At 36.4% G+C, this 14,591-nt stretch overlaps 1 protein-coding gene across 2 annotated transcripts; it reads right to left on the reverse strand.

Moving 5' to 3' along the window:
• Positions 1-7,289: 7,289 nt before the first annotated feature.
• PTB3 (polypyrimidine tract-binding protein 3) lies at positions 7,290-10,714 on the reverse strand. 2 transcript variants are annotated; one of them, XM_079071048.1, is made up of 14 exons: positions 10,585-10,714; positions 10,254-10,321; positions 9,989-10,060; positions 9,849-9,925; positions 9,624-9,705; positions 9,248-9,371; positions 9,051-9,165; positions 8,918-8,959; positions 8,777-8,831; positions 8,649-8,670; positions 8,539-8,552; positions 8,246-8,353; positions 7,984-8,127; positions 7,290-7,893 (listed from the first exon to the last, which is right to left on the reverse strand). In XM_079071048.1, exons 2-14 carry the CDS (start codon positions 10,308-10,310, stop codon positions 7,504-7,506), a joined length of 1,302 nt encoding a protein of 433 aa, XP_078927174.1. In that variant the 5' UTR covers positions 10,311-10,321; positions 10,585-10,714; the 3' UTR covers positions 7,290-7,503. The 2 variants fall into 2 exon arrangements, with proteins under 2 accessions (XP_078927174.1, XP_078927173.1); XM_079071047.1 differs by having other exon boundaries at positions 8,622-8,670.
• Positions 10,715-14,591: the final 3,877 nt, after the last annotated feature.

Genomic DNA, 14,591 nt, shown 5'->3' on the forward strand with positions numbered 1-14,591 from the left:
ACTAGGTCCCTTGTGATAGTTGTTGTTTTAGGGACGTAAAGTGAGGATAACGGTAATGGGTAATCGGGTTATTGTTGGTTGGTGAAATTAAATATAATTATTTATTGTGGGTTGAAAACCCTATATGCTCACCAGGCTCCCAAGCCTGACCCACTCAGTTTTATTTGTATTACAGGTAGTGGCGCGAGAGCATAAGTTGGATGAATCATCAAGATATTTTGATTATAGGCCAGTAGTTGTATATAACTGTTGTAAGGCTTATAATGTGTCGTTTATGCTTTTGGTCTGTATCGGAACATGACATCCCGAGTTTTGTTATATATGAAAATACATTTCTTTAAGAAATGCTTTGATAAATTTTATCTTATCATATTTTGTTTTGGGAACAAATTCCGCAACCCTTTTAAATCAAAGGATTACTCGGAAATTATTTTAAAAATCATAAATTAAATCGGTCTTTTCTAGCCGTGAATTTGGGGATGTCACACTTAGACCCTTGAGTATAGTGAGGAAAACTCACCTGGCGCACTGCTGAAGTCCCGCAGACAAAACTCCAGCTGCTGGTTGACAGATTCCCAAGTTGTCAACATCAAACAACGCCCAATTAATAATTGGGTTCCAAGCCCAAGGTCCAACTCACACTCCAAAGGCCCAATAGTCAACCAATGGGCTAAAGACCAACATATGGCCCAATTTTCCAAATTGGGCCCAGACCTCTACATGGTCTTTCCTTAAGGCCCGTTCAATTATTGTAGTCTAAACTATTTGTATTCCCATGGCCCAATATCACATAATCATAAAGGCCGAGTTATGGCCCATCTATGGCCCAATTTTCAAAATTGGGCCCAAGACTCTCACATGGGCCTTGTCCTAAAACTCATAATTATTTAGTCCATTTGCTTATTCTTGGAAAGCCCATTAATAGTCCAATCGCCAAAGCCCGATAGAAAGGCCCAACACAAAGTCCAAGTGAAATTAGGGTTTCACATAAAATGACAATTAGGGTTAAGTGTTTCTCACTTAACCCATTAAGGACTTAATCCATTAAGTCCCTCACTTTACTAAATAAGTCATATGGTGTGATTGGGCTTAATACACAATTTCATTCCAATGTCCCAAATGTGGGTCCCGATAAGTCCAAGCCCATAATCCCAAAATTAGGGTTTTCACATGAAATGATGATTAGGGTTAAGTGTTTCTTACTTAACCCATTAAGGACTTAATCCATTAAGTCCAACATTGCCTTAGGTTAATTTGCCAATGATTATTAATTATTATTTTAGGTTTAATAATTAATTCTCGTGCGGTCCCGATCAATTCTAAAAAATTAGGGTTTTATGCCATTAGGGTTTTATGCCATTAGGGTTTTCCAAACCCTAATTAGGGTTTCCTACCCAATACTAGCCCATTAGTCAATTGGTTGGGCTTCCAGGTCACGTTGGGCCTTATTGGGCTATTAGGGTTTTATTAGGTCAATTAGGGTTTTGCTAGTGGGGCACCACCCACTACCACCTCGGGTAGTGGTGGTCAGCGGCGGCGGCCACCTAACGGTGGTGGTGACGGATTTCCTTTTTATTATTCCGATCAATACAATATTACAACACGATCACCAATAACCGTACACACACATACACTAAGCTAAACACACACACACACACAGCCACCTTGTGGTGGCCGGCGGTGGCGCATGGCGGCAGCAAGCGGCTGCGATGAGTTTCTTTCCCGTTCCCGAAGGTTCCCGGTTGCTCACGACCACGCAGCAGCGAATAAGTCAATTCATCGGCCTCCGGCGGTCACTCGCTGCCCACAGCGACTCCGGTAACAGCACTGTGGCGGCGGTGTACATGGCAAGGCAGCAACGGCGTTGACGGCGGCAGCGGCAGACGACGGGCATCGGTAAGAGCTGAACAACATAGAAGAAGAAGCGATTGGAGTTGCCTTGACCTCTTCGGAACAGTCCAGCAGCGGCGAAGAGGCGACGCTCGGTCCTCATCGGCAGCTACGACTCTAATAGCGACAGCGCAACGACGGCTGGGGGGGAAAGGAACCCGACAGCGATGAAGGATCGCCCGCTGGCCCCCCCGGTGGTCTTCAGCTTCTCCGGTCATGGTGGATGGATTCGTTGGTCTCGGTTGATCGGAACCGGCGAAATGGTAATGGCGCCGGAGATAGGAGGAAATGAAGGTGGCGGCTGGTTAGCATGTGTAAGGTTAGGGTTTGGGGACGGGGTGACAGGTTTATATACCCCCGTCACTTTTCAAACTTTTGCCATAATGACAGAAATGGCCCTTCATTCTCCTTTTTCTTTCAATTTAAACCCTTAATTTACCATTTGAAGCCCTCCTTCTGAAAACCCTTACAAATCAAGTCCGAAATCTTACCAATCAGCCCCTCTTTCCATAAATCCTTTCATATTAAGTCCAATATTTACTCATCAACCCCTGCATCCATAAATTCTCTTATATTAGGTCCAAATGATACCAAATAGCCCCTCCTCTACAAAACCTTTTCAAAATAAGTCCCTTAATTACACTCTAACCCTCGAGACTAACATCCCGATAATTATTATTTGATTTTTTGGGCTATGATAATTTAAAATAATAATAAAAATTACTTTTGGGGTTCCGAGTTTATCATTCAATTATTCTATTTTAAAGGGGGTGTTACAGTGCAAAGGATGTGCTAATGATTTTGGATTTCTAGAAGAATTGTTCAGAGGTTCGAGGCTGGCATACCAAGAACTTAAAAGTGAAGCATTTGACTTTAAATTCTCTAGGTATTACCATGTTTGGAATAGAAGTGATAACTTGTGAAGTCCAATAAAAGTAGATTTAGTTGTTTGAGCTATAGTACCGGTCTCAACACGTCCCACTGGTACGGTTCCAATACCAACAACCTTGTAGACCTCTTGAAGTGGTAGACGGAGTGGCTTGTCCGGTGGTTTCTTAAGCTTTCTGCTCTCATCAAGTGCTTCAAGAAGGGTTGGTCCTTTGTACCAATGAAGATTGGTTGACCTCTCACTGATGTTGTTATCTTCAAATCGAGAGCTTGGGCCAATGAGATTTTTTCATGGTTGTATCCCACTTCCATCATGATTTCCTTATACCTGGATTTAGAATAATGGGGTACAGTGACGTCCATCTTGACACGATTTTCTTCACAAACAAACAGCCTTGGAGGCTTAGGTATTATTGTTGGTGCTGGCCCTAAACAAGCTCCGAGAACCGATTTACTGTTGTTATTGGAGTTAGCCTTCAGGGCTGTGGCGAAGTTGGTGGAAGACAGACGTTTAGTATTTAACCCTAGGGTTTTTGGGGTGAAATTGGAAGAAACGGATGATGTCGACTCCAAAGCGTTTGGTGCGAAGCTTGAGGAAGCGGTCATCAATGGTGACGAGAAGGTCTGTGCTGGTGAAATCATCGGCGTTTACAAGACTTCTTGAGTTACCGTCATTTTAATTTCATTCGGGCCTAACTTCTTATCGGCCTTAATAGTCTGATCCCAAGAATGTAGGCCCAACTTGCCAAATTCGACCCATTCCTTGCTTTCCAGCCCATTTCTTCGATGACTTAGGTATCCCTCTTCCGTTACTTCGTTTAATGGAGTCGTCATGCTAGGTCTGTGCTTTGTTACTGTGGTGGCCTGAGAATACGCTACTAGATTCCAGCGATCCCCGACGACTCCTTTCTGGTGCAAAATCGGATCTCTCTTTCCCCTATTCCTTGCTTCTAATTCTCGGAACAGTGGTAGTGATGATAGTGGTGGTCGGAACTGACTCTTGCTGCTGTCATGGTCAGAATCTACTAGGGATCCAAACTGAGAATCCGTCAAAATCTGTTCCGCTGCGTCGTTGGAAGATTTGAACCGCCACTGAATTAATCCTTTAAGCTCTTCCCAGTCTCGTATGGGTCGCCTCCGATGCTCCCATTCATAGAAAAGTAAAGCTTCGCCTTCTAGAGACCTCTCGACAGCTTTCATCGTTTCTTCATCCTCATACGAGCAGAATGACCCTTCAACATTAAAAATCCATTCATGAGTGTTAGTTCCATCAAACAAGGGAATCTCATGTTTGTGAAATCTTCGGTTGGTCGTTCCTCCCTTAAGAATCATTTCTCTCTTCCTTGTTTCAACTTCAGGTGTTGATACCACTGATTTCTTTCCATTGGGCTCTTCTGGTCGGCTCTTGGCTATAGCACTCAAGGCCTCTTCAAACTTTTGGTCCATCTTCAACTGAAGAGAGGCCATGGATTCAGTGTTCTGTTGGATCTGATGCCTTTGATTCTCCATTCGAGCATACAAATGCCCTAACTCTGTTTCTAGCGATTCAACCTTCTTGATTTGAGATCCTCTAGCTTCCTTCCCTCCTCCTTCATCACCAGCCATAATCCTAAGTGAAGGTGAATGCTCTGATACCATTTGTTATGAACTGGATTCTAAGAACCGATTCAATAACACATAAACAATCAAAGGATTCTAATATTGATTGAAAAACACTAGATAATACCAAATGATTACAAGAATGAAGATAGTTTAGCTGATTCGAGATAGCCAATCTCCTAATATAATACCAAATGATTACAAGAATGAAGATAGTTTAGCTGATTCGAGATAGCCAATCTCCTAATAGGAATGAATTCCAATTTTCACACAAAATATAGATACCTCACTCCCTTGCCCACTACCTTCTTATACTAGCTGACATAACAAACTAAATACTATAGAATGCCTAAAATGCCCCTAAACCCTTGAACTAATAAGATTCTCTTTATTAGGCTGATTTCCCATCTTACCCCTTTCTATAAAGTTGTACGTGAGTGAATGCATAACATTGCATTGTTACACATTTTACAAGTAGCAGAGTTGGAAATGCCAAACTTGGAGAGATTTTCCATTGTAAGAAGCTTACGATGACAAATTCTCCAAGTAAAAATGTTTAATTTTCCAGGAACAAAATTATTCCAAGACCAACAATCATTTGACTGTGAGAGTGAAGCATTATCAATACAATCCCGGAGGGATGAGACTGAATATTTACTAGTAGGAGTGGGAATTATTTGGTCCGGAACCGAAAAAACCAAAAACCAAATCAAACCGAAATCGATTTCAAACCAAATCGTATTCAAATTCAGTTTCTGGTTTGGTCCGAGACCAAACCAAATTTTGAATTTGATTTTTGGTTTGAGTTTTGGTTACATAAACTTTAGACCAAACCGAACCGAAAATTTGAATTGAATTAATTATTTAATTAAAATTTTATATTTTATATTTTATATTTTATATTTTATATATAAAATAATCAATATAAAGTAAAAGACATTTAACCCTTATACCAAGTTAGGGTTTTTACTATTCAGTATTCCCGCTCATAATCCTAACAAATTCACGATTCACAAGCACATTTTACTTTTCATTTTCAATTTCACCTCCCAATCATAGAAACTTTAGATATTTATGCTTGCAACTTTAGCTTTTTATGTTTAAACCTTTGTAATTTATGTTTGAAAAATTACAACATTGAACTTTTTTTAAGAAAATATTTTGTTTCTTTGGTTTCCAAACCGAACCAAATCGAATTAGAATTTGGTTTTCGGTTTGGTCGATGGATTTGAATTTTGTTTTGTTTGGTTTTCTAATTAGACAAAAAAATTCAAACCAAGAAAACCAAAGAACCTACAAACTGAACCGATTCTCACCCCTAATTACCAGAAGGTTCAAGTGATCAGCTCTAATTTACCGTCCCAGCTAAACTAATTGAGGATTGGAATAGATTCTGAAATGCAATATTTTCACCTGCTAAGATCTTATGAATATTTGTAATTGTGCCCCAGCAGCCGTTTTTCTTTTTTCCATTGTAAGGCCCGAGAATCCATCATTTGCTCTGTATATTGATTTAACTATGCCTACCCAAATATTATTTGTATTTTATCTAAGACGCCACCACCATTTGCCTAAAAGAGCAATGTTTTGGCTCTAAGGCACCCAAGACCAAGCCCGCCCTTATCTTTGGGAGCAAGGATCTTATCCCATGCGATCCAAGCCATTTTTCTTTTCTCCAAATCTGCACCCTAGAAAAATCTCATGTGAAATTTTTCAAGACATTCGATGACTTTTGAAGGAGCCTTGTATAAAGAGAAGAAGAACTTACCAAGATTCCCCAATACATAGTTGCATAGGATTAGACATCCACCAAAATATAAAGCAGAGGCTTTCCATTTTGACAATTTGGATCTAAATTTATTAATTATAGGATTCCAGTGTACTGCCCGAGACATTGAAGCCCCAATAGGAAGACCCAAGTATGTGAAAGATAAGGAGTCAATTGAACATTTATACCACGGGCCACGAGGTCAATTTCACAGCTTTGTACCCCAAAACCCAAACAACTTGCTTTTAGACATATTGACTTTCAACCCTAACGACAAGTTCGACTATGAACCTACGAAAATTACATCATCAACATATTGTAGATAAGACAAGTTCGGGCCCATTGTTAGGAAGTTAGATCCCGTCGAAGATATTCTTTTCTTTAGCCTCTTCCATAGCAATGTGTAGACCCTTGGTTGTGGTTATAAAAAGAAAGTGGGGGAGGGGGTAACCCTGTCTAACCCCCACCCCCCCCCCCCCCCCCCCACCTCTCCGTTGAGAATTCAGATGTTGGAGATCCATTTATAATAATTGAAACCCTAGCCGAGGAGAGACAACCATAAATCCAAGATCTTGACTCTATTTGGCTAGAATGGATTCTCTATATTCTCACCTAAGATTGTTAAAGACCTTCTCAGAGACAATTTTAAAGGTAAACGCCTTCTTTTTATTCTTTTTTATCCAGGCTAATACTTCATTTAGAATGAAAGATCTATCTAATATATTATGATCGTTTATAAATGGTCCAAGAAGAGTTAGCTATATAAAATCATTATCAAATCTGAATTTCCTTAATTAACCAAGTAAAAGCTAGATTTTTCGACAGTTGACTACAAATAATTATTTAAATCATTAATTCAATTCATTTAATGTTATTACTTTATACAATTAATAAAGTTTTGTAGATGACGGTTATACCAAAATCAAACTTCTTAAATTTAAATTTTGACATCTAATAGTCAGAACAACTTGTATGTATGATTTTAGAAATACTCATGTAACCATTTGCCACCTCAAAGATGATATTTTAGACCCTAATCAAAGACCTAAGCAAAAAAATTCACATGTTCTAAATTGAACAATTTAAGTAGATTCAATCAAACTTATTGGTCTTGAAACTACATAGTTCACACAAAGCACAAAGATAATGGCAAATGGAAACTACATAGGTTTTTCTAGTTTCTATTCTGCAAAATAACATTGCAAAAAACAGAAATAAATAATACAACCATCTAAAACCACAAAGAGAGTAGTAGTAGTAGTAATAGCAACAAGAATACACACACACACACACTAAAGCAAAGAGAGTTATAATAAAAACTTGATATCACCACGAGTGGTAAAAGACGTAATCGCCCCTCAAATGGTCTGCAACTGAGAAAATGAGATCCGAATCATGGAATCACCAAGACTACTTGCATGCTTACACACAAGAGCTTCAGTGGCCTGTTCTTCATTTTCAAACAAAACAAGAGCCTGTTTTTTAGCATTCATTTCAAAAAGCTTGGTGTTGATGATGCTCCCATGTTCTTCAAGGTGGGTCACAATCTCCTCCTCTGTTATGTCCTGTGGTAGGGTGGACAGGTGGATCATTTTGGTTGGTGAGCAACAGTAACGATAGTTTTTAGCAGCATTGCGGTTAAATCGGTTAAGATTTGAGTTTAAATACTCATGCGTTTCAGCACCCATTGTGATGTGTGGATGTTTTGAATAATTAACCTCCAATCTCTTTCCAAATAATGTTGCCCCCTATAATTTAAAACTAATAGTCGTTATTAAATATAACTATATAATATAATATAATTAAAAGAAGAGTATTTTTTTTGTAAAATTTTGGACCTTTAAAAAGTGTACTGCTAATTCAGACTGAAAGCCATCACCCATTTGGATAAGGGCGTGATCTGGTTTATTGCGAAGAAGCTTGATTCGGGCAATGTTTCCATATAAAGAAAACAAGTTGAACAGTTTGTTTTCATCTATCCTCTGACATATATATATATATATATATCAACATCAAAACAAACATAATGTTGATCTGTGTGTGTGTGTGTGTGTGTGAGAGAGAGAGAGAGAGAGAGAGAGAGAGGGAGAGAAAGATTACATCAGGATTTAGATTAGATGCAAGAACAGTGCATCTGTCATTAGTCCCACTAATTCCAGGAGGCAACCCTCCTCCAAATGCAGCTGCAATTGCTGCGCCATTGTTCATCTTAATTTCAACAGTTTACACAAAACAAATCCGATAAAACCATTAGTATTTAATAATAATAATAATATTAATATATGTGTCTGAACAATAATAAATGAGCATGAAAAGGTCAATTCGGTTATAATAAATGACTCCCTTTCAGCTTCAAGCAGATGCATGTATATAACAAGGAGGATAACACCCACCTGTGGAAATCCAACTGAAAACCAAACAAGAAAAAATTAAAATTAAAAATATTTATCAGAAGACACTCTGGCACCTTTCCTACCTTCATGACCTTGTAAACTGTACATACCTCCTGCATCTCCATATCCAGGCTGGCACAACAGTCAATAATAATAATAAAAATAAAAACATAAATCACCTAAAATAGAAAACGAATTTAATAAAATAAGTAACAACAGATTGTGATCAAGAACATACTTGAGAAGAAGGTCTGCCCTTTTGTTCTGAAGGCAGTGATGGGTTTGTGAAGTCCCTATTGATATAAAAAAACAAAAAGTTAAATAAATTTGTAAACTCATAAGAAGATATTTTGTTATATTCACAAAAATATTAACAGACCTAGACCGATCATTATTGTAGTTCACTTGCAACTCGTCAAGACTGTAAAAAAGTCAACAACCATTAAAGCATATCATATTACTGTATTAGAAAAAGATTTAAAAAAAAAAAAAAAAAAAGTTAAAAAACTTACTTTGAGAACTGAATATCTAGTTGACAACAACCATCATAAATATTACGTCCCTGAAGGGAATTTCTTGCAGATATGGCACTCTGGCGTGATTGAAATTGAATAAGTGCTTGAAAACCTATAAATGTGAAAATAATATATGACATGAAATGATGAATAAGAAATAAATAGAAAAAAGGGGGAAATTTAAAGATGCTAACCAGCTGACTTTTGAAAAGTGACAATTTTCTCCACATATCCATGAGGAGAAAAGACTTGCTGCAGGACTTCCACAGTAATAGGGTAGAGCATGTGATGGATTGTAACCAGGAGTATACGGTTAGGCTGTGTTCCATACCACGTCCAATCGCACCCCAAAGCCCAGCATAGACAGAAGAGAGAGAAGAGAATAGAATGAATAGAGAAGAATAGATAGAGAAAAGAAGAAAGGGAAAGAGAAATAGATATAGATATAGAGATAGAATTTTAAATATGTCAACCTCCTACACACATTCAATTACAAACAGACCCATAAATATAATATTCTTAATCAAATCACCATAACAAAAGATATGTAGTAAAATTGATAATAAATACCTCGTCTCCACGCCCTTGAGTATTTTGCTCCATGGTCGTTAGCTCTTGGTGAGATGAAAACTGAACATACACATTTCTACCCCTGGAGTTTGCATAGTAAATAATAGTTAGTACTAATTTTTATCATTAATAAAAACTTAAACGATTAGAAAAAGACCAATTATGATTTATGAAATCCATAATCCTTTCTTGTTCTAATTTTTGTTACATCAGTAGTCGATACACCTTATGCTTGGTTGAACATTGGCATAAAATTGCATTGCATTCACAGCGGAAGGAACATCTTGCATTTGAAGGAGAGCCTGCAAATGTTAGGAAATTAATAGCCAAAATATTGACCGATTTTATATCGCAAAGCTATATACCTGGTTTTTTGCACGAAGCATAACTAGTTTGTTGATGACTCCAAAAGGTTGGAATAGTTGAAGTAGATCAGGCTGAATAACAGAAAGAATGAAACGGAATTATAACTACACTCTCTATGTTACAAAGTTACAATTAGCATCGATCTTTATGAACAGAAACAGAAAAATTCATCGTGGGTGATGAATAACAGAAAGAATGGAAAGGAATCCATCCTTAATATGCATAATCGAAAGAAGCACGTTGTGAATTACAAAGAAATCAAACCTCCGAAATCTCGTGACCAACATTCCGAACGTGAATGACTTTAGAAGGCTCTGTCATTTTAAATTATCCTGAAACAAAAAAAAAATGAACTGATTCATGAAAAAGGTTCCACATACAATATATGAAGCAATCAATTCTAAAATCCAAAAGAAAAAACGGTTGATGATTGCTAATCAAGCAAAGCAAAAGAATTTGGAAGTAAAACCCTAAATTTCCATCGGGAATTGTAATAAGATAACGTGAAAAAATCAAACTGAATCTTCTTGGAAGGGGAAAACCAGAGAGATGTAAAGGAGTGAGACTCGTAAATCTGAATAAAGGGGAATCGCACCTGAAGATGATGAACGAAGTCAGCCGAAGCTGGAAGCGGCAAAGAGAGTAGTGTCTGAAAGGGAAAATCGTATTGGGTTACGAATTCTCTCTTTAGTGTGTGGGGACTTCGCCCTAGTTATGAATATGATCTTCTATATTTTTGCTTTTGCTTCGTTTCATAAACAGGGTAAATAAAGTATGGGCCTTTTCATATATTATCTTTGTTTCCATCTCAAATCTGTTTTCATGGATAATAAATAAAATATTATAGTAGTTGTTCCAAAACTATTTTCATGGATAATACCTAAGAATATTCAAGATTGCTCTTTAAATGAGCTTTTCTAGTATATATTTCTTTTTTTACTTTGTACTGTTTTAAAAAGGTAACATTTGGTACACAACATAATAAAGTGGAAATGTGGAATATGATAGAACTCAACAAAACTAAACATAACATAACAAAATTTGACATTTTATTAAATCGTCACAAATATTAAAACACAAACAAAAATTAAATTATAGGGAACAAGCAGAAAAACGTATTATCTCGATGCTCATAAAACCATTATATTTTTGTCCATTAAATCGCGATGTGTTTAATTTTGCCTAGATTAATAATGCTTTGAGACCAATTTATGGCAATCTGCTTTCATTTGAATATCTATTAATTAAAACCATTTTAATAACCTCGTAGAGGCAAGATAATGTAACTTGTTTGTTCCTTTAGTGAATGAAATACATCTTTTATTAAAATATTGTAAAGCTTATGTTGTTTCAAAAGTTGAAATTTTGGGATGCTCTTGTTTTGGTTTTGGGGTGTTACGGTTGTACACTTGTACTTACTTCCTTCTTATCCTTATTACTGTTGCAGGTATTTGAGTGATCATGCAGATTCAATGTTTGACTCAACTGTTTGTAGGTCAATTTCCAAACATATCTTTCACATGGGTACCTGCATAATAACAAAATTGATTATAAATACCACAAATTAAATTAATGTCTTATTAATCTAAAAAATCATATATTGATTAAAAAAAATGTGAAAGTATACATTTCGCGAAAAAAGTTGTGTTTTGCGTAATGTTGTTAAATTAACAACAAAAAATAATATGTTATACATGTAGGAACCGTTCGACTTCCTTTTGTGAATCGCAAAACCTTGTTCATGAAACGTGTGATCATTTCTTTATAAAAATTTGGTTATTTTATAATTTGCATTAGATCTAGTTGATGTTAATTTTAGTTTTTCAATGCATCCGTAGCGCATTTTTAGCGAATTTCTAATTGATCATTTCTTTATATCCCCTAATCTAATAAATAAGTATCAAATTGCCACGTGGCAATCTATTAGCCTTCCCCCAATAGATTTTTCCCGCTCAAATGTCTAAGTAAATTTCCGAAAATGCCACGGATCGTGATCTGCAAAAAAATCAAACTCTATTTCTAATTCAAAAAAGATATTCAAATCCTTGTATTGATTACCCATTCATCAATTTTAAGTGGTTTCCGATTTTACAGTTCTCGCATGCATAAAATCAGGGATATACCTACATTGATTTCCCTCTACTTCTCAAGAAATCAACAACCAAAACGTATCCAAAATTGAATCTACATGTAGGGATCAATTGATGCTTTTAGTGGATTACGATACACCTCCTTATCTTAATCCATCTCTTCTCCGTCGGACAATAGTTCAAGTTTTCCTGAGGTTTATTAACAACTACGTGATGGTAATTTCAATATTATTTTGTTGTCGATTCATCTCTTTTGTTTTCGGTTCTTGAGACATCATTATTGATCTGGTATATTTTCTTTGGTTTTCGTTTCCTAATACAATCATTTTAAGATTCATATGAATAACTTTTATGTAAATGTATTCTTATTTGAAAGTGGTGATACAATGATAATAGCTACTATGTTTTCCCTCTATGTTTCTGTTAATTTGTGTTTATTAATGTATATTACAATTCTCGACGCCCAATTTCTAGAATGGGGTACGGAGTAATTTCACAATCAAATGGTTATAGCAGCTACCATGTTTTCCCAATTTTGTTCGATTCTAAACTCTAACGTAAACCCTAAACCACACTCAGCCAATATCGCTTCAACTCCTTACACGCATCCTGAACCTAGGGCTTTTTAGTTGAATATGTCACTCATACTCATACATCTCCTTAATTAGGTTTGTTCTTTAATTTTTCTGATAAGATGTTTCTGATGGTGTGTATTATGTTTGATATATGTCTGTTTTGTTTCAGGGAGAAGTGCAGTTGGCTGTTGAGCTTATTGGCGACATTCATTCTAGCAACTAGGTTTTTGTTCTTGCAACCTTATCTCCATGTCTAGATTCTTTTCAAATTTGTTTTATTTATTCTTAATAAAGTGTTTGTATTTATGTATCTTACAGGAGCATACTAGATGTAAAATATTGATGTATTTGAGTAGAAGCCTTGGAAGCATCCTGTAGCAGATATAACAGGCTATTTCAATTTTGGGTTGAATGAAGATAGTTGGAAGCTTTATTGCAACCAAGTGGTAAAGGCTTCTATTCTTGTGTTAACTTTTGTAATTCTTCAATAAAGTGTCTATCTTTCTGTATCCTAAAAAGATGTTTTTTTGTTGTTGAGGTTCTTGTAATTGTTGTTTCATAACCTCTAATGGAGGAAAATTATGTCATGTTATTTGCAGGATGAATATCGTCATAGAGGACCAATGTCAAGTGGGAGTCCAGTGTCAGAGCCTACACAATTAACGTAGGTGAGTTGGAGAAAGTGTACTAGACACTATTTTGATGATGAGGATTAGAATGGCATTTATGTCTTTTCCCTCCATTGACATCAGTTCCAGTCCTAGATCAATGCACATTACTTATAAATTCATGGTTGTTTACTGCATACTTATTGTTTCAAATGAAAGGAAGGGCAATTCAGGTAGAAGACAACACTGTTGAACGACAATCATCCATGGATATAAGGCGTCAACTGGATCGTGATTCAGAAGTTATACAAGTATGGATTTTCTTACCTATTTGTTGACTGAGGTTTTGTAGTAGCTACATTACATACATCTCTTGTTTCATTGATAATGACATGATTGTATCAGATCACCATTGTGGATCCAGAGGAACATTGTTGTGAATTTGTAAAAGAAGGGTCAGGTAATCTTGAGAGTTCTGTTCCAGAAGCATCTACTCATGGAGATGTTAGTAGGGATGATAGAACAAATCATCTTTCTTTTAGTAGTTTAAGTGAAGATGAATCTTTGGAAGGGAATCATTTGGAGACTGATATAGATTCCCTTAAAAGGTGAGAGCAATAACCTCATGCTATTTGTGATTTTGTGTCAACCTTAATTTAGTTTTTTCTAATTAAAGTTTTCTTTTGAATGTGTTTAGGGGTTCTAATGGAAGGAGTAGAAGTAAGCCTGTGAAACAAGATTCTAAAAATCATGAAATCCATCAATGTTCAGGAGGAACTGATGAAGCAATCAAAACTTTAGACAACACAAAGGAAAGAACTGGTGAGGATACATGCACCACAGACCTATCCATAATGCCTGCAAAATCATCAGAGGCTGAAAAGAGCCCTAAAAACCATTGCAAATCATTTGAAGATAGGTGACAATCTTATAGTCATGAGAGGTGTTCATCTACTGAGTTGACTCGGTCACGGAAGCCTGGTTATCATCATTCAGAGGGCTTGAAAATATCAGATAAGTATTATAGATATCATTCAAGATACCATAGTCTTGTATATAACAATAGGACCCGTAAAGATTCTAAACCCAAATATCACCATGAAAATGATGACATCATCTTCTCAAGAAGATGAGATGAAGAAAGAAAACTTGGGGAGCATAGATATCATGGAAGACACAGTACTGTTGTATATAATCATAGGACCTATAACTATGATAGACTGCATCCTTTTGATCCTTATAATGAGGAAGGCATGTTATATTCAAAAGAATCAGAACCTCCTCTTGATTATTATCATGGTGAAAGGTTTTCTGATTATGAACGATTTG

This window comes from Lactuca virosa, chromosome 9 (assembly GCF_052849685.1).
Source record: "Lactuca virosa cultivar CGN04683 chromosome 9, Lactuca_virosa_CGN04683_v6, whole genome shotgun sequence".
Lineage (NCBI taxonomy): Eukaryota > Viridiplantae > Streptophyta > Magnoliopsida > Asterales > Asteraceae > Lactuca > Lactuca virosa.

Coding starts and splice junctions, on each gene's coding strand:
- PTB3 (XM_079071047.1), bottom strand. CDS start 10,310: ATGACAGAGCCTTCTAAAGTCATTCACGTTCGGAATGTTGGTCACGAG. Junction 8,960..9,050: donor CTAGATATTCAGTTCTCAAA/GTAAGTTTTTTA, acceptor ACTTTTTTACAG/TCTTGACGAGTTGCAAGTGA. Junction 7,894..7,983: donor TAGCAGTACACTTTTTAAAG/GTCCAAAATTTT, acceptor TTTAAATTATAG/GGGGCAACATTATTTGGAAA.